Source organism: Amblyomma mixtum, chromosome 6 (assembly GCF_055824585.1).
Source record: "Amblyomma mixtum isolate Tamu chromosome 6, ASM5582458v1, whole genome shotgun sequence".
In the NCBI taxonomy this organism is placed as follows: domain Eukaryota; kingdom Metazoa; phylum Arthropoda; class Arachnida; order Ixodida; family Ixodidae; genus Amblyomma; species Amblyomma mixtum.
Window position 1 is genome coordinate 136,758,100 of NC_143017.1, and position 20,354 is coordinate 136,778,453.

General features: G+C 49.0%; 1 protein-coding gene across 3 annotated transcripts; it reads right to left on the reverse strand.

The window, feature by feature from the left end:
• Nucleotides 1-20,096, reverse strand: LOC149340504 (uncharacterized). 3 transcript variants are annotated; one of them, XM_089551270.1, is made up of 11 exons: nt 19,187-20,096; nt 16,191-16,552; nt 14,172-14,436; nt 12,732-13,005; nt 11,797-11,966; nt 9,170-9,335; nt 8,018-8,267; nt 6,190-6,442; nt 3,572-3,644; nt 1,710-2,047; nt 1-563 (listed from the first exon to the last, which is right to left on the reverse strand). In XM_089551270.1, exons 1-11 carry the CDS (start codon nt 19,292-19,294, stop codon nt 396-398), a joined length of 2,427 nt encoding a protein of 808 aa, XP_089407396.1. In that variant the 5' UTR covers nt 19,295-20,096; the 3' UTR covers nt 1-395. The 3 variants fall into 3 exon arrangements, with proteins under 3 accessions (XP_089407396.1, XP_089407397.1, XP_089407395.1); XM_089551271.1 differs by having other exon boundaries at nt 1,728-2,047; nt 16,191-16,555; XM_089551269.1 differs by having other exon boundaries at nt 16,191-16,555.
• Nucleotides 20,097-20,354: the final 258 nt, after the last annotated feature.

Sequence of the window (20,354 nt, forward strand, 5' to 3'; positions counted from 1 at the left end):
TATCAGTATGCAGCGTGAAACTAGCATTTCATTTGTTTGGCGCGCCAACGACAAAACAGTTTTTAAACAGACAATGTGTTGTTTATTGCACAACTGTCCAACACAATGCAAAATTTACGTTATTTTTCTAGTCCAATAGAAAATCTGGTATGCTAGACAATGCTAAATAGAAGCATAGCCCACGAAGAGTTAGTTCCTCGTTAGACTAAAGTAAAACGCTGAATATATACAAAAAAAACACTCACAAACAAGGTGAGCAGCTAGTATTAATCTGTCCTCGAACTCAAGCAGCAGTGCAGTTTGAATTCGGTGTTTGGAGAACGTATGATGTATATTTTCGCGAACGAGAAAAGCATGTGAGACTCCAGGCCTCGAAATTCGGATCGCCCGCAGCGTCAGGTCCGGCCGACGTGGGCGGCAGCGGCCGCCGTGCTGCAGTCTCGGAAAGGGTTCGGCTGCTTCGGCGGCGGCGGGCAGTTAAAGGCACGGGCGAAGTCTTCGTTCGTAGAAGTCACCCCGTTGACCCAGGCGGCGCGATCAGGTCGGGCTGCCCCACCGCGACGCTGAATAAAATAAATAAATAAAAACGCAGCAGGCTGAGAAACGGCTCTCGAGCAAACTGCGATAAAATAGAAAAACGTTTGTTAGCAGGAACTACACGGCGAGGAAACTTGGGTTTCCTCTACAGTTATCGTTTTTTTTTTTTTTTGAATTGAAGATTACCCTCAGCAGCTGTCCTATCGAGGAAAAGGTGCGGGCGAATAATAATTGCAGTCTGTGATCACACAACTTTGCCAAAACCGAAGAAAAAAATGTAATGTAGCTCGACCGCAATTACACTCGCCGTCGTAATTTTCCTCAGCTCTAGAGCTGTGTGCTGTATACACAAGATTTATCTTTTTTTTTTCACCATTGTGGGTAATTTTAAGGCTTAGAAAGGCATGGGCTTGAGATAAATGGTAATCCATGCTACTTCCAACTAAATTTTATTTGAAATATCCAGCTAAACACGCGATGCGAAACGTGCTCTCGTCTCTCCTCTGCACTCGCCCTTGTGTTTTCTGCGCGCTTTATTTTCTGGCGGCCAATCACGATACAGGTACTTGGCCTCCGCCTGTCTATATGTGCAATCTAATCATGATCTAATTGCACTTTATTGGCTATTTAACGACACTGTGCAATATACGTCGGAGCGGCATCTAATCGTTGTGCCGGGTTTCCGTCTTCATTGCACTGCAGCATGCTAGGAAGTAAGCGGTGAAAAGCAAACGTTGAAAGCTTAATAACTTTTCTGGATGCGACAGTTAAGGAAATATAAATATACATAAGAAGCGTACAAAGCCTCACGTAGTCCACCCACTTGTTTGTTCTTAACAGCATAGCTCTGAGTTTATTCATTTACTGCGTTTTGGAACAGTAGGCTGCATTAACGCCTGCCGCTTAGGACCTCCTACTGTCCGTACGCATTCGTGACATGGCTGACAAAATGGGCGCACCCAAGGCGATTTTTCCATTGAAAGAACGCACCTAGTGACGCGACTTAAGGGGCTTCGAATATGTGCTACTGATGAACCGATGACGTGATCCTTTGGAAGTTTACAAACTTATGATTCTACAAACTAAAAGCCTTGTTGGCTTATGCGCAATGTAGTCTGCTTATACCGGGCATGCTCATATTTTTTTTCCACGCGTGCTAAGGAAAAACTTACTCGAAGTGGGTCGCGCACCTTGTACTTGGAAGCGAGGAGCTGCTCTACGTCGGGTCCATTGGCCTCGCACTGGTTGAGCGCGTAGAAGACGAAGAAAAGCTGCTCGGGCCCGAGGTGCTCGAGGCCCGGCAGCACAAGCTCGGAGGCGTGCGGCCACGCGAGGTAGGCGCGCAGCGCCAGGGACAGCGCCCGCGACTCCAGCGCCGCGTCCAGCCGCTCCGGGGGCGCCTGCCACGAGGAGCAGGCGCTGCGCTCGGGACGCCGCAACGATGACGCGCTCTGCTGCTGTTGCAACCACCGGAACAGGTGCCGCAACACGGGCTCGTAGGAGCGCACACCTGGGAGAAGACGAGTGCTCGTCGTGTTTGTGGCAGGGACACCATCATCAGCAGCCTATACTTACTTTCACTGAAGGACAAAGGCCTGTCCAGTATCCCGCCAATCAGCCCTGTCCCGCGCCATATATGCGACCACCTTATCCCTGCCAACCTCCCAATCTTGTCTGCACGCACTGCGGGCACCTGCTAATATGGACTCTACTGTGTTACCCTTTGAGATATCCTTTATCTGTTCTCCGCATTAAATGCCAATTTCCTCTTCTTGATCTTAGTTAGGAAATGGTTAAATCGCTTTTGTTCCCTGTCATCCTGCGCATTCCTCTCTCATCCTGCGCATTGATACACCTACTGTTTTCCTTTCTATAGCTTGCTGCGCTGTCCTCAGTTTAATTTCAAGCCTTTTCGTTAGCCTACAATTTTCCGCCCTGCAGGTTATAGTACGGAAAGTGGTTAACGGATGCGTGCAGATTGGACATATGTTAGAAAGGATTGAAAAAAAAGAAAATAAAAGCGCCCTGCTGCACAACGTTAAGGTGGGCAATAAAAGCAAATAAGAAAAATAAGTGCCCTGGCCGTAACGCACTGAAAGTGGGTATGAAGGGACAGGAGACGTCGTCGATGGCGGCAGTCAATCAGGTTGGACGGTGAGATCGGGAAATTTGCCGCAGCACGAAGGCTGCGGGTAGCGCAAGACGGGAATAATTGGGAGTGATTCGGGGATGTCTGCAGGGGCTGAACACGATCAGTATGCCTTTTTGAAATTAGTCATAGCGCGTCTAAGGCTGGGAAGCTTGAGATACATGGCTCTAGCTCTATTCAAGGTGAATACTAACGTGCATGATAATGACTGGCCCTGCTGTATGCTGCAAAACTATGTCACGCGTGCTGGTAGCAAAAGTACCCAGAGCTATAGAAGCAAGACCGAGGCTATCAGAGGTGTCTCTTTTCCCTCAGCTTCTATTGAGGAGAACACATTTTCTTTTTCGATGCTGTATTTCTTGGGCTTTTTGCTAAAGAAAGAACCATTGCTGTTGAAAGCCAGGGGGCTGTGCTGTCAAAGGTGCAGCAAGAGGAACGAGTTATAATTTAATTCCGTGAGTAAGCTTCGAGTGCGTTACAAAATTTACAGCTTCGCCTCAGCGGCGCTATCAGCAATGAAAGAACTTAGAGATCACTGCAGTGACCCGCATTGGAGCGATGCGAAAGCAAAACGTGCACATAATATATCGACGTCCGTGGCTGTTGTGACGTCCATATACTATATCGACGTCTCCATGGCTATTTCGACGTATAAGGGCATTTTTTTCGCGTTAACTTAACGAATTACACCACACCAACCAAATTTTTCCCATGGCAACATTTTATCACACGCTATCTGTCACAATCACACTTTCACACATTTATTTTCAGAGAATGACGTAATCGTGCAGTCAGAATTTGCGGACATGTTTTACGGACACTTTTTTCTAACACTACAGAGCCATATAATGCTTTCGTATTAAGAAGCGCAAGAGAAGGTCTTACCGATTCGTGCCACCTGCAGCATGCCCGTCGAAGGATCGGTAGCCCATATCAAGTCGAGAGCTGCCGGTGGCACCTGGAACAAGTACAGTTGCCAGGAATGTCTTCCAGACACGCAGTTTATACGAAAGGATTCGTTGCATGCAGTTGGAAAAAATAAAAATATCGTCAGTTCGACGCGGCGAGCTACGGTTGGAGACAAAAAAGATGTATACCGTAGGTGTTATTGCATGGCTCGCTTCAATTTCGACGCCTTGTCGTTTTAGCTTTGCATCAGCGCCACGGATCGATGATGAATGCACATTTATTTGCAGAAATTGTATTAGGAGTTTCTGCAGCTGGGGTCGTTACAGTCCAGGGCCCCAATTGGTTCTGCTGACTTCTTGGCGATGGTGAGCAGCGACTCCTGGTCTTCCACGGAGACGCTCCAGCTTTAGCTCCCACTACTCCGAGGCCGCATCAGGCGGCTTAAGGTGGTGGGGTTTGTGTGGATCTGTCCATGTGATATGGACGAAAAGTAGGGGTGTCGCCACACCAAGGACATGCATCTACGTATAGTGTTGGGTCAAGGCGATGGATTTGGTGCAGATTTATAAAGGGCATGTGAAAGGAGCGCACTAGCACGCCTGTAGATAATAAGAGTTGGCGAGCAGAGCTGCGGCCGTCCCCAAGTTTTCAACCGAGCCACGGGCACCTTGACAGGATGGCTTTGCCACATAACTGAAATTTCTCTTGATTAGTTAGCTTTACTGCATAGCAGTAGTGTCGTTAGATGAATGGGTATGTCTGATTCATAACTACCGATAAACAGATGACACTTCTATGCCTAGACAGCAAGCGCTGGCTGAAATGGCGCGGTAGTGAAGCCTAACCGAAACTGATGTGGTATTCGCATATTCTGCTGCCGACAGCACGTATAACCAACTAGCACGAAACGCCGAGCATTTTCTTTTACCCGTTCGGTCACGGCGTCGCCACATAACCACAATACGTGGTTTGTTTTTGTTTGGTTTGGCTCATGGGGTTTAATGTCTCAGAGCGACTGAGGATATCAGGGACGCCATAGTAGAAGGCTCCGGGTAATTTTGACCACCTGGGGTTTTTTAATGTGCACTGACATCGGGCAGTACACTGGTCTTCAGCATTTCGCCTTCATCAAAATGCGACCGCCGTAACCGGGATCGAACTCGCTTTTTTCGGATCAGCAGCCGAGCGCCATAACCACCGAGCCGCCGCGGCGACTTACGTCCCTGTCTTTTTTCGCGCTACGCCTCCCTTAAACAGACTTACATGAAATTTGCTTGGGCCCGGTTTGGGTAACTGCCTGGATGCAACGCGCCGCGAATGGCAGCAGTTTATGTGGAACCTTCTGCGACAAGCCATTTGGCGTCAAGTCACGCGTACGAAATGAAGGTAGCAATTTTTTCAACATTGACGCATCTGCACTTTAAGGAAGCTCTGATGAGTGTGCGTTTTCTTGTTTTTGGTTTACAAGCATCGGCGCTTTGAAAACGCTAAAACATGCTTTCTTTATACGACTTCCAATGACAAACAAGCCGGAAACTGAAGGAAGTGTCGCTTCTTCATATGAACACCTGAGGATACAATAAAAATTCTCTAATTAATCATCTTGGATGGCGAATTTTTTTTTCTCTACAGTCTTGGCATTTTCCTTACAACAATCAAATTTGAAATTGACAGATTTTGCACATGCGCATTTAGCATCTCTGTCACACAGCCAGCCGTTGCAGGAACCACTGAAGTATAAGCGAGCATGTCAGTTGTCCGAAGTCTGATGAGCCTGGATGATGAGGAGAGCGAATGGGTCTTTCCAATGGGAAATGAACGCGTAAGGGTGAAGCTAAAAATAGAGAGGAGAGGAGGGGAGCTTCTCGGAAAGAGAGGGAAGGCGGTAGGGCAAGCGTGACGAAACAGAGGGAAGATAGGGTGTCGGGCTCAAGAAAAGGAGAAGGAGATGCGAGGGAGAGGCTGAAAGAACGTGTGGCTGAGAGGCAGAAGCTGAAAGAACGTGTTCTCGTTGTTCCTCTGGAAGTGTGATATTCTAAGCCACCCTTTCTTGCGCAAGCAAGTTCGGCGGCAATGTGAAGTAGGGTCCTTATATTATCTGTCCTTGCATCTTTTTTTTATACCACTGCAGGTCTTCGAGAGTTGATCTATAAGCCCTGCATTTGTAATGCCTCCGGAGAGACAAGGTAGCATTTTTTCTTTTGATACAGAAATGCATTCCGTGGCTTGCGTGCCAGATTTCCACGGGCTCAACTTCGCGACAGCACTTTTACGTCCACAGAGCTGCGCTCACCTGTACGCAAATCCAGGCGCCAGCTCGCTTGGATAGATAATAAACAGCGCTCGTGTATTTAAAAGCGTACATTACACGCATGGTTCCGTATAGCGTACATTTCAAACATGGCAGCTGGTAGACAGGAGGTCCGCTTATCCATGCTGTTAAGTTGGCTTGGAAGCATAGAAACATGAAGGGGGATGAATAGTGGACGAAGCAAAGGATTCCTCTGAGGGCGATCTGAGGGAATGCATTTCGCACAGCGGTTGATCCAGAGTTTCGCGAGTGTGTCTCAATCTTTCCTCCTTGGGTGACAGACCTGGAGAGTAGCCTCGGGGCCCGTCTCAGCGCCCTCTTCGTCGCTCTCAGACCCCTGGCCGGTGGCGACGGTCTCCTCTTCGCGTAGCACGAGCCTGCAGCGCGTCGACAGCAGGCCGGCCTGCCAGCGGGAGTCGGCGAACTGCTCCGGCTCGTTCAGAGCCAGGTGCTCGTTGACCATTTTCTCCTGCATCCAGGCGAACACGGTCTGCGACGCCGGTAAGGACGCCGAGGCCACTCGCTCGCCGTAGAACCTGCGCCACGGGCATTTGGCACGTGAGATAGCGGGCCACCTCAGACAGGGGTTTTAAATTTATTTAGTATACCTCACGGGTCCCTTCGCGGCACATTACATGAGGGGTGGGGTAAAAAACGGGTTCTCCGACGTCCGTCGGAGAACCCCCTTTTGCGGTTGCTTCATGTATTTGGTAGTAGGCGCACAGTAATACTGTAGAACATTCGAAAATAAGACGTTTCATGCCGATTTAAACAACTCAAAGCTTCACATTTCAAGCATTCATGTAATGCAGAAGCGCATTTGTTCCTTGTCATTTAAGCGATGCAAATATCTCGTCGTGCTTATTTACCTGTAACGTTATTTTGCGATAGCGTCGAGGTAAAATAGGGCATACATTGGCGTGTTATAATTTGCCAGCGCTAGTCAATTTCATTTAATTCTTATTTTTCTAAATACGGTACATGTAAAGTGCATGAGGTAAATATTACAGTTAGTCACAAGGTAACATCCGTCAGGGGCCTCTCTCTTTTTGGTAAGTACTTCAATAAAGAGTGTAGAAATGAAGGAGCAAAATAATCCCTGCACAGAGCACGATAAAGGTGCACAGGTAGAAAGGAAATGAATCAATTCGCCAGCATTCCAGAAAGTGTTTATTTATTTACAAAATACTGCAAGCCCTGACTACTGACCCTACCAGGAGGGACAAGAAGAATACAACATTGCTCAATATGAATTCTTCGAAATGAAAGCACGAAAGATAAGTAACTTAATCGCAGTGAGACATGTTCGCCAGAAATTTGAAAAAATTTACACAAATGCGCTGCATGGCGATAAGTCAAAGGTAATATCTTTTTGTTAATAGAGCAACGAATAGAAATGAAGGAGATACGCTCCGCCTTTAGTGTATGCCGCGATAATGTTTAAGTTAAAACACATGTATGCGGAATTGTTCATTGTCTACTTCACATACATAGGTCCTTGGGAGTCCTCATACCGCTTCCCGCGCAGCGGTGCAGTGGTGCAGCGGTTAAGCGATGCGCCACTGCCCTGCGATGGCAGGTGCTGCCATCAGTGGAGATTTTGAGAACCAGGTTACTCTTCACGAGCTACCTCTCGCGTCCAATCATTTATTGTCCTGCCACATGCAACGGCGGGCAGTTTGCTCACAATCCGGTGGGCAGGTTGTGACGACGCCACAAGGTCACGTGACCGGCTGCGTGAGGCCGAGCAGGACATTGCGTCCTAGACTGGCCACAAGGTGGCGACCATGGGTGGATAGGATGGCCACCTTGGCCACCCTACCCCCGCTGTTTCTCGCTTACAACACCAACGACGAATCCGGAGTTTCTCTAGAAAGGGAGCCTCAACGCTATCGCTTTAAAATTATTGCAGGATCCTCAATGCTTTTTACGGACTCGTTGCTTAGTCTTTCCCTTCGGTAATGCATCTCGGCAAACCTTGAGAGCATAAAACAAGCCAAGTGAAGACCTCGAACCGAACCATTTGTCATGCAGTGGACCAGACTCTTGACAACAATGGACCACGCGTACCACCTGGAGTCGTGGTTCGTTTTGCGACAAAGTAATCCCACCTGTCGACGTATGCCTGGCGCATCGTGGCGTTGTTCAGCCAGTCTGGCGCAAGCGCCACCCAAGGGAGGGCGTCTGCGCGGTCAGCCAGCGCTGTCGAAAGCGAATTGTTGCCGGTGTTCAGCGCCCCCGCGCGTAGCAGGTCGGACAGCTGGCGCTTCAGGTACCCCAGCAGGGCTCCCGGGTCCAGGCCGTGCACCAGCGGAGATCGAGTTGCAAGCACGTGCAGCGCCAACACCGGCTCGTACTTCGCTGTGACAGCAGGAAAGAGGGCTTTGTGCACGCTGCCTGTACAGTCACCCATCTTAAGAGAGTGAGTGTTCATGTTCGTGGCCATCAAGGAAGCAGCGTCGGGCGTGGAACCCTTATAAAAATGGTCTATAGACGGCCTATAGACTTCTTATAGCTTCTAATGCCTTCCTATAGATACTTCTTTGTCTATTCATAGACTGTCTATAGACAAAAGTCTACTAAAAGTGTATCGCCATAAATCTATAGATTTTCTATAGACTGTCTATAACATTTGTATTGCCTATATACTGTTCAGTAGGATTTGTCTATAGAGAGTCTATAGACTTCATAGACAGAAGTCTATGGATAGTCTGTAAACTGCCTAAAAATTTTTTGTAAGGGAAGACAGACGACACACAGGTCATAGTTACGACAGACTGACTCGGCGAGCGCTGACCAAAAAAAGCAAAAAGAAAAAAACTGAGTCTTACTTAAGCGTGGTAGAAAATTTTTGGGGCGCTGAGCAATTCCAGAGGTGAAATTGCAAGTAGAAAAAGAATTACCGAGCCTTTGAAATCCCGGATGAAGGAATTCTCAGCGCATGAGGGCAGTGGCCCCTCATCTACCAGCAAGAGCGGAAATAAACTTATAAACGGTCTTCTGCTGCGAGTGCATTTGCTAGTAAAACGACGAAGGACAACTCTGAGTTGCTCTATTATGCAAAAGGTTTGCTAATTCGACACCAAACCTGAAAAGCCACGTCAAGGTGACAAATCACGAAAACTGCCTGTGTTGCTGAGGTCTCAGCGCACGTTCGGAAACGATACCAAGTGTTTATTTTTACGTCCTCCACAATCGATCTTCAGACTGTGGCTATACACAAATGGAGCCAAGCCTGCGAGGCTCCATGCACTGGGGCGTACCTATCATGCGGATGCAGTGCTCGGTGGTGGTACGCGCTGGAGCCGTGTCGTCAACGTCTAGAAGTCGGCACAGAGTCTGCTTCTCCGGGCCAGCCGGCAGAAGCCTCGACGCCAGCAGCGCGGTGCGCAGGCCCAGGTAGTTGAGAAGCTCGTGCTCCTTCACTTCCTGCATCGCACAACGCTAGTGATGCAAAACTTTCGGAAAATTGACTATCGATAGTATCGATAGTTTATTTGAAACTATCGATAGTTTCGACGATAAGACTATGGATAGTAACAATATTGATATTATGCATTTTTTGGCCAGCGATAAAACCTAAACATTTGCGTTCACCTGACTGGTTTCACGGTCTCATGAGGCTTACCGTCCCAAAGAGACTCAAGCTATGAGGGATGCCGCAGTGGAGGTCTCCGGGTAAATTTCGGCCAGCTATATTCCTTTAACGTGCACCGGGACAGTTCGGAAAAATACCTGGGGCTGCATCTGATGAAAGAACAAATAGCACAAGTTGTGCTGGCTTACACGACACTATCGTGCACTGCAGACGTCGTCTTGCTGACGTAACCACTGCAGAAATGCTTTTCGCACACATGCTTCGCAACTAGGACATTCGCACGCTAACATTTTATCCATCAACTTTACGTAGGCAACATCTGTAGAGCACGTTGACGCGTAGGCCGCGTAAACGTGCGAGTCCTGTCAGTCACTCACACCATCACCTCCATACCACACGCTCGGCAAACCAAGTTCAGGATGCAGTGGGTACGCGTGGTTGATTTTATAGAATCGATAGTATCAAATATAACAAGTAGTATCGATACGGCTATCGATAGTGCTATCGATAATGCTATCGATAGTACTTTCGATAGTGTTATCGAAAGCATTAACTATATTCTTTTTTACCATCGATAGTTTCATAGTGACTCGACCATCGATAGTATAGATAGTACTATCGATAGTTTTGCATCACTACACAACGCTCCTTTTACACGTCGGAAAAGAAAAAAATGTCGCACAGAAAATAAACCAGGCACCTTGAGCCGTCTGCTGATGCAGTTTTAAGACAGCCTATCCCGCCTCTAAATACGCAGTTTTAACAAGACGTTAATAGCCTAGTTAAAAAGTGATACTCTCGCCGGGTTGCAAGATAAAGGATAGTCGCAACTACTTGGCCGTCGTTTTTGAAAGCGACGAAGCAAATGAAGTAGAGCCGGATACAAAACTCTCTGAACTGCGCGCTTCATACACGAAGCTGATATAGCTGTATTATTAGCCGCTGGCTGGATACCTCCCCTACTGTACATGTCACGGTACGATAACACAGTCGGTTCGCAGGCGCATGCAACAAGTCACGGGCTGACCGTTCCTTCTGTGTCCTGAACTTCCTGCGGACTACATGCGCTCTCTCTCGGCTTTGTTCTGGCAGACGCACGAGTTTTCCTCGCGCTGCAAGGATTTCAAGCACGACACCTCCTTCAATTCAAAAACTGATACGGCATCGTCTTGTCCGCGGCTACGAACTCGCCATTGGCCCTAACCACTAGACCGTGCTAACTGAGAATTTATTAACGCGGTACCATTAGAAAGGTCCGTGCAAGCGCAAGTGGCGAGCGCAGTCTGTCAGGAGCCAGTGGCAGGTGGTAACCTGCACGCCCACGGGGCTACGAACGAACTTATTATACTACCTATTGAAACTTAGTATAATACGTCGGATATAACGGACCTTAGTGTGCCACCTGATATAATGAGCTTTCGTGTCTGGACCTCGGATGTAACGAACTTTGTGCGTCGACCTTGGATATAACGAACTCTCATGCCTGGACTTATGATGCAACAAATTTAGTGTGTTGACCATGGATAAACGAACTTACGAGTACACCCTCAGACATAACGAACGCTTGATTGCTAGCGAATTCAAGCAATGCACCTAGGATCGCTTTTTTTTTTGTCATTTGGCTTGATAATTTCCAAAATTTCCACGATTTCCAATATTACTGACGTCTGCCGCGGCTAACAGTTTGTACCTGAAGAGTTTTTTCTCTCTTTCTTTCCTGCCGACACATTTTTAGAATTTGTTTAAAATTTTTAGAAAGTGTTCACTAACACCCGGCATATTCTTTATTTCAGCGGGGAGTACGTTGAGATTACAAGAGCTAGCGTCCAATAGAGTATGTTTTCTAGCAAAGAAACAGAGTATACAGTGACTGCGAATCTCATCCTCGTGCTTCTTGACTTTTTGCTCTAGATGCGTTCCGAAACGCACTGCGCCAACACCCCATAATGAACAAAGACAAGGAGCTGCTTCTGCCGTTGAGAAAGTACGCAGCCCGTATGCAAAATAGTTATTGCTGCCTCATTGTGAAAAGGACCTTCAGATGCAACCATAACTTTAGGGAGTTATGCTTGAACCTTAGTGCATTTAGAACGCCAGTGTTGCAACAACCTCCTTGATTTTTTTTTTATATAATTTGAGCATGCCAGAAAATACACATTAAAGCTTCGAGTGATTTTTATCCCGGAGCGCACCTATGAGCCATTCCGTCAATATAAATAATTTCGCAAGTTTCGAGCCTTCCACTTACTGAAGCGCCAACGCGGTTAATATTGCAGCGCCTCTCCAACGAACCTTGAGCACATCCGGCAGTGCATCGACATAATTCGGCGCCCGCACTACGACTTCGTTGACGGCCTCGCGAGGCTCGAACCCCTCCTCGATCACCGTGCGCAGGTTCCACGAGGCCCAAGCGCTCAGCGGTATCTTGCCGGAGCGCTGTCGACCGCCGTCAGGCTCCGCTTCTGCATCGGAAGACCTCCGTGTGGTTCACCACGAGCAAGGCACTGCTTCATAGCTAAGCAATGGAGGACATCAGTAAAAGCAACTGGCTCTGAAAGACACGGACACTTCGCGGACAAAGCACTGTTTTCAAAGCACGCCTAGATCAATAAGCGCATCAATGTATACGTAGGATCCAGCGAGACACTATTTAAAAAGACCAACTCTTTTTCCTTTTTTCCCCTTTGTTCCCCTCCCCAAGTGTAGGGTAGCCAACTGGGCATCGCATGGTTAACCTTCCTGCCTTTCCGTCCTTTTCTCTCTCTCTCTCTCTGTCAGCCTGTGGCGTGTTCTTACTGCTTAAATATTACGTCACATAGAGGCGCATAGAATATGAGCGTCATGTGTTCTTACGGAGCAATGCCACCCACGGGCACTTCCATACTATGCTTTATTATTTCATTCCTCTTATCTTTTTCTTTCGATCCCTCTCCCCACGTGCAGGGTAGCAAACAAATCATTACCCACTTAACCTCCCTGCCTTTCCATTATTCTGTCTATCGCTATCTGTGAGGCGTGCATAAGCAGCCCACCAAATCTACCAGCATGCTCTTGTGAATTACATCACATGGCCGGACGTAACCGTGCAGGCTCACACGATGGCACCCTCTAGATGTCCACACCAACGTGTCCTGCTCAGTAATATGCGCGTCAAACGCCTGCAATGATCGCTTAGCGCCACCTCGTCTCTCAAGACCAGTGCTGAGGAAGTCAATGGGTCAGCATACCAGACAGGAACAGGGTGGTGTTCCAAGGGGGAGGCTCGTCACCCCTGCGCGCCGTGTCCAGGAGCTTTTCGAGCCGGTTCACGTCCAGTGGCGGTGGCAGCTGCCCTCCCGCCGACACGAAGGCTGCGTCGGCCGCCTGTGCCACCTCGGCGGGACCCGTAGTGGGTCCGTCGAGCAGCAGCCGAGGCTCGGCCAGGAATACGTGCCCATCGGCGCCCACGCCCATACGTAGGATTGCCGGCTCGTTGGTGAAGTAATACGCGTTGCCCAGTACCTGCGCATTTCGCGTTAACGAGACAGGAACACCTGATGTTGATACTCATAACGGTGGAAGCACCGCTTATATCACGTTAATTGAAGGCGAATGTTGTGTCTCGGGGTGTTTGTTCGCAGTGCTGTACAAGCGCATGAATCTGTGATCGACTATCAGAAGAGAGCAGAGACACGGGTGACTTGGTTTGCGTGAAGAAAATAGTCTCAATGTCCCCTCAAGCCCATTTCCCTTGCTATACAAGATCTCCTGGGCCTTGGGAGTGTGACTTCTAAGCGTAGAGGGGAGCGAAAAAATGCGTACATTGTTCAGCATACACTTCAATGCCTCTTTTACTTGTTTCCTGCCTGTAAAGTTACATGTACCAGATCAGAATAGCCTCAACTCCACGTGAGGTGGTGCTTGTATGTCGTACTGTGGCTCGGGTTAAAGCAGTGCGACGTGGATGGTTCAAACCCCCAGTGAACGACCGACCGGGCAGCCAGATCGCTGAAGCCAGCGCTTGGCAAGGATTGTTACTGCCGCGTTCCAACGTGCAATGTGCAACGTGCACGTGCACGGGCAGTGACCCGAAAACGCACTTTTAATGAGCTCGTTCCAAGCACTTCAAGCTAGTACATTTTCAGCTTTGTCCATTCCCGCGCGACGCTGAACAGAACGAATAGGGGGCGCTGAGTACTTCTGGCGCTAACTCTGCCGCAATCATGCATGATGTATGATGCACTTGACCGACTCCACAGCGGAGGCGAGCCGCACGCTTTTCTTTGTCCAAACAAAAGAGTAGTTGGAGAGAATTGGTCCATTCTGAATACTACAAATCAACTGTAGCGGATGCAACGAGGCCGCAGGTTGTTTGTTTTTAATATGAACCAACTCGCCCAGACCCCTCTTCTGCTTCAGAAAATTCCTTCTACAGGTGGCACCTTCTTCAAAAGCCCGCGCACAGCTCTGCCGACACGACCTGATTGTCTCTGACCCTGCCTTTTAGCCTCAAGAAGATCGTGCCTCCTGAAGTTCAAGACTTATTTCAGACGCTAGAATCTTAGAGGGGCTACGCAAGAAGGGAAATCAATGCCCCTATGTCTGAGTCGGTGTCTGTCCTCGTCGTATATGTGTGCTTCCTTGTCCGCGTTATTGCTCACACTATTGTTTGTTTGCGTAGTCCGCACCTTGGACACGTCCTCGGCATTGCCGGTGTCCCGTCGTGGCTGCGGCCATGGGGCTACGCCAGCGCTGTCCAACAGCTTGGAGCGGAGCTGGACGCCGTCCTCGGGGCCTGGTTTGAGGCACTTGCGGTAGAGCCGCCGCAGCGCTGCGGGCAGCCAGCGGCTGCCGGCCCTGCCCGCCAGAAGCTTGTGGAGGGCGCCAGACAGCGCCGCCTGGTGCGCGTGGTCCATCGTGTAGCGGTAGTTTCGCGCGTCCCATGAATCTGACCTGCGGTCATCGACCGAGGGAATCAACTACCACATCCCTGGCATCACGTTTCCTGAAAACCAAACTCCCAGCTCATGCGTGCCTCTGCCTTCGGGTAAAATGCCGCGGTAGTAAGAATCTTAGGCTATATTTTCGGCGAATTTTAAAAGACCTGCCAATGTTGAGAAGACCCATGTTTCGGGCGCACACATTCGATGTGGATGTTCATGATAATCAATTTTTATGGCGCAAGGGAATCTGTGGCCAAAGAGCGCCATGGCACAAGGTTTTTCCTTTGCTCAAGGTGGGGTCAAAGACCCAATTCTCAAGCAGTTCACCCTAAACAAGCCGAGCACCAGGCAGGGGAAAGCTTTTGTCCCCGGTGGGTACCCGACGGCACAGAGGATCGAACCCCGCACCTCCCGTATGTGAGACGGATGCTCAAACGACTAAGCCACCGCTGCGTTTGATGTAATTGCCCATAAACCGTAAATGTACCTGCCATGAATTAAAATACTGGTACTTCTGCACATCGGTTACAATCTAAGGCAGAAATGGTGCCAAATAGTAAAGCCGGCTCAAACGTTTTGACTAAGGTAACGCAGTATAGTTGTCTGTATAGAGTACACCTCAGGAGGCTATACACCGCAGCAGACACAGGACAGAGGGAGGTGACGACACAGGGCGGTCTGCTGTGGTGTATAGCCTCCTGATGTCTCACCAACTGGCCTACACTTCTACCCTCCTAAAAAAAAACAGTACACCTAGCAAGCATGCCGTTGTCCCAGAGGATTTTCTGCACTGCCGTGAAGTAACTTCACTAGAAGACATTACCATCCTGTGGTTACGTCCACTCAGCAGGCGTGTCTCTGCGTTAAAATCTTGGCGACGCTTTGCGCGCTCACTTCGGACCAAATAAATTGTCCTCGCTGCATTCTTCGACGCGATTGCTGGCTCTAAGTGGTCACGTTCGCTCTTTGGACTTTCTGAAAGATACGCGAAGTGGTAAGAGGCTAGTACCCTTGTTGCTCTGATAATTTGGCCATTTTAAAGCTATAAGAATGACTATACGTGTACAACATTTCGTCAGCACCCACTTCAGGGGAAGGGGAGGGGGCTGGCCTTTTGTTCACGCGGAAATTTCACTGCCGGCAGAGCTTCTCCTCTCTTCCAGACATGCTTCCAGATTACCTTGTAGCCTGCGCGCCGTGTGCCAGGTGACGTTGGAGGAGGAGAAGCTCTGCCAGTAATGGAATTTGCTCGTGAATACAATCCTCCCCCTTCCCCTGAAATGGGTGCCGAAGAGACGTTGTGCATGTATAGTCATTCTTAGCAGCTTCAAAATGACCGAAATATCAGAGCAAAAAGGGTTCTTGTCTTTCACCCCTTTTTGCGCACGAGTTAGGAAGTGCAGAGTAAAAATGAACGCGACCATTTAGACCGAGCAATCGCGTCGAAGAATGCAGCGAGGATTGTGTGTTTAGAAGCGAGCAGGCAAGGCATCGCCAACTTGTCAGCACAATCAATCCTCTGCTGGGTGGACTTCACCACATAGTAGTGTCCCTTGGTGAAGCGGTTTTTGCCGCGTCTCAGTAACAACGGCACGCTTGCTAGGTGGACTTCATCACACTATTCAGTTGTCCTCTGCTAGGGTGCCTTCGTTTCATTTCAGCGGTGTAGTTCAGAGAATGGGTACTACAGATGAACAATTACCGCTAACGGTATAGGTCTTCGAGTGAGTCAAGCGAAAAGTATATATGTATAAGCGGGCTCACCGTGCCTCACTGGCGGCCCTGATCCAGTTGTTGCAGACGTGGCCGAACAGGTCGTTGCACGGGTTGGCCGCCGGGTCGAGGCTGACGTTGGCTGCCGCCGCTGCGCACGCCCGGGTGCTGCACGTGCGCTCGCTGGCGCCGCGCTCGCGGGGGGGCTGCTGCCGCGACAGGTACGAGGCATGAGTGGTGTCCGGCGTGTCGGGCGCGCGGTTCGCGTGCTCCCAGTCGTCGGCCACGCTGCTCAGGATGAACAGGTTGAGCGCCAGCAGCAGCAGGAAGACGGCCACCATGCCGGCCACCAGGAACCACACCGTGCGGCTCTTGCTTTCCTCGGAACCCACCTCGGCCGGACTGGCGGCGTTCTGCTGCCGAGAGAGAGAGGAAACACGGGGAAACGGCTGCATGTTCTGCGGCGTTGGTGGTTGCTGTGTCGACCGTTCTCAATTTCAGACAAGTGCGGAAGGGAAAATATGTCCAGTGTTTAGCGGATTCTCCTAAGGTGTTGCAGATTTGTAATAAGGGTGTAATAAGGGAGTAAAATCAGCGAAGATTTTCATATTCACAAAAACCGCGACACATGCGTAAGCACCCCATCCGTCCTCGTTCATGACTGTGAACTATTGTATCTTGACCACCTTGACTTAAGTTGACATCTTATCAGTGTTGTTGGTGTAGCTCATGCGTGCTCCTGTTTGTTCAGAGAGTATATTTTATGTGTTCCTTTTCAATAAACCTTCAGTTTCTAGTCAGTGCCAGTTCTGTGTTCTGTCTTGTCCCTGTTGCTGCGCTGTTTTCTTCAGGTATGTGCCAACTCGCTCAACTGGCGGTTTTACAGAGTAATTAGTCACTAGCATCGACCTAATCGGAGCCGTATGGCTGTGCTAGGGTGGATTTTTTTGTATTGTTTGCTAATTTGTATGTGCACTTAGAGAGTGCTAATTTTTATGGCTACGTTATGAACGCGTAGATGCGCTTGGGTTGATGCGAATATGTAATTACTGCCTTAGTGGAAAAGACTATTCCTAGGGTAAAGTTAAAGAGACACGAACGAATTAGAATGTGTCAGGGAACAAACGCAAGTTAATGATCTAAAGAATCAAGAGGAAGGTATGGGAGACATCAGGGCATGTAATGCGGAGGAAGGATAAATGATGGCCCCTTAGTGTAAAGGAAAATGTTTCAAGAGAAGACATATCTAGCACTTTGTGGCACCAGATCAGATGCGTAGATGAGATTAGGAAGTTTTCGGGGACAGAGTGGTCGCAGCTGACGCATTGACAAGGTTAATTGGAAGTCCATGAGAGTGGCCTTTTTCCTGCAGTCGGCCTAATTGAGATAGTTATGGTGTTTATGCCGACCCTAAGTGTTAAATTAGCGTTGCAGGTTGCGGGAAGACGTCTGCGAGATGGCTGGCAAACGAACCACCTCACGTTTCGAAGCGTGTCTACTCGCGTGCATCTTCTTCTTGCGTAGCACACACGATCAGCTTCTCACGCTAGGCCGATAATGAGAGAGCCCACATGGATCTCGGGCCCAACAGTAATAGCAAGCAGTGACGTCATACACCACGCTACTCATAGAGATCGCCAATCACATGTCTCTGCGTGTCGCCGCGCTAACCTGTAGCCGCCGCTATCGGCTGGTGAGGGAGAGAATCAGAACCTGATGCGCGAAGGTGACAGCTAACGCCTTCACAGCGTTATGCAACTGAGATATGCTGGCGCTACAAGAAAGAAAATGCAATAACTTTTTTCAGAATCCAGGCAGCCATGGCTTGGGACTGTGCACCATTGTGATACGAACGTTGTTGGAAAGCTTAGGCACTCTGTGGAAGCCGATGATAGCCCGGTTTGCTGAGCGTAGTAAGTCTGTGCATTTGCTATGGCAGCACTGGCTTGCATGAAAGTAATAAATGTTGTTAGTTGTGTCGGTGACGGACTCGGGCAGCGCAGCAGCTCTCCACAACGAGGTGGAGGAGGAGGAAGAAACTTTTTTTTTGTTATAGACAAAGAGGGCAGGGGTTAGGGATTAGGTTTAGACAGATTGTGGGCCCTCTCGACTGCGCTAGTTGGCTTGAAGTCCATGCTTCATTGCGACCTCGAGGGCCCAACCCACTACCCGGAGTGCTCTCCAGAACTTGTCATTGCACAAAAGCCGCTTTGTCTGCATACCTGTCTCCTAACGAGTATCGATATGTACCACCGCAAAAAATATCATCACGCCACACGATATATAGCAGCCGGGTGCCAGTCGTAGAATTCATACTTATTCATGTAACGCGCCCATTTCGCAAGTGAAACACCCAGTTGTGGAGATTGTAGTGCAGCACAGGTATTAGTACACTACCTTCTTCCCATCGAGGAGGCGCAAAATCTATGAGGTAGGCGAAGCAAGCATTCATGTTCGGCAACACTGAGTTCGACCGACCACCCGCGTTATGTCTGCGAACACAGTGGTGTCGGTGATAGAGAGTTAATCGGTGCATCAAGGGGAAGTTAGCGAAAGCGAAGAATAATTCAGGAAGTCGAAAGTCCCCGAATGTAGGAGATAGATATAGCAGAAAGGAATCGAAGTTTCTAGATTCAGCAGCTAAAGTTGGCAAGGCAGTTGACAGTGGCGGGGATTGAGGGTGTTCAAGTCATGGCCACAGGTGCTTCGCGCGGCGCACCTATCACTCTAAACACGAATTTGCCGATATGGGAGTAAAAAGGTTTGGTTTGGTTTGGTTTGGTTTGGTTTATTGGGGTTTAACGTCCCAAATCGACTCAGGCTATGAGAGACGCCGTAGTGAAGGGCTCCGGAAATTTCGACCACCTGGGCATCTTTAACGTGCACTGACATCGCACTGCACACGGGCCTCTAAAGGGGGTAATCTCTCCTCTAGTGCACTCCCTTTTATAGAAGAGAGGGTGGTAGAGGACAGCTTACGGCTTTTTACTCCCTTCTGTGTAGAGCGTACATATTCCAAGCAGTGTTCGAGCCGTTGGTTTACTCACCTGGTAGGGGTCGCTCACGTTTTCATCGTAGTACTCTGCGGCCGTGGCTGCACCAGCGTCCGTCTGCCGGCCCAAAACACTGTTGTACGTGGAGTGCCACTGCTGCATGACGGCAGGCGGTAGCACCCAGCGGAACCGGTCGAAGTTCGTCGCTGCTGAAGCGGCTCTCTGTATTCTGCAACGTCCTGAGGCCTTCGAATAGCGAGGGTTAGGCTACCTGCGCGTGGAGACACGAGCTTCTTCTTCTTCTTCTCCATATGAAAATGGCACATACCCACGCGGGGGGATTGACCAAGGTACGGTGGTGAATGCCAAAGAGGTATATGTGCGGGGGAAAAAAAAACTAAGTAGAATAGCAGAATGATTGAAATGAGAAAATATGTATGAATCGTTAAAATTCAATAAATAAACAAATTAGATATACCAGTAATAAAATAAAATACGGAGGGAAGACAAAAAAACATGTCGAATTAGAACTATTGATCGTCCCTTTCGACGATAAAAATAGTTATTAATTAGTGATTACAAGACGCAGAAGTCAGTCGGAAGGCTGTCACTTCGTTCTGAAAAAAGAATGTCAATGGTGCGCGGCAGAGACATTATGAACTTATGCAGAGAAGATTCACTTACAAAAAAAAAAAGAAGGTTTCAGAGGCCGCCGTTGGTGACATCCATTTTCCATCCTACTGTGCTCTTAAAAGAGGAAAGGCGGTTCCAAGCGGAAGGTTTAGGGTGGGTAAATATGCGGAGAGAGTAAAGGCACGAATAGACACCTATGGCTTGTTCACGAATCGCATCTCGAGCCTGGCACTGCTTGAAACGTTAGACGATGCCCTATGTGTGATAAAGATGAAGTGTGGCAAGTGCGCTGCACGCACTCGCGCGCACGGGAGTAGAGAAGACGACGAAGTAGGAGAATACAGATCGGCTCGACCGTATGCTACGTGTACTGTTTTACTGTTAATTATCATTACTACGATACAACATATTTTGGCGACGAGAATGCTGTTTTGATTCGGGACCTTCACGTGGCCTGCTCACCTTCCGTCATGAGCTTTTCTGGGCTTCAGCCACCACCGCCTTTCCTGCCGACTCCTGGTCGTCCTGCCCTTCCATGGGAGCAATGGGAGCTGGCGTTCCGTAATTACATGCTGGCCTCTGGTGCCTC

Coding starts and splice junctions, on each gene's coding strand:
- LOC149340504 (XM_089551269.1), bottom strand. CDS start 19,294: ATGCAGCAGTGGCACTCCACGTACAACAGTGTTTTGGGCCGGCAGACG. Junction 6,443..8,017: donor CGCCAGGCATACGTCGACAG/GTGGGATTACTT, acceptor CCCGTGGCGCAG/GTTCTACGGCGAGCGAGTGG. Junction 564..1,709: donor AGGTGCGCGACCCACTTCGA/GTAAGTTTTTCC, acceptor TATTTTATTCAG/CGTCGCGGTGGGGCAGCCCG.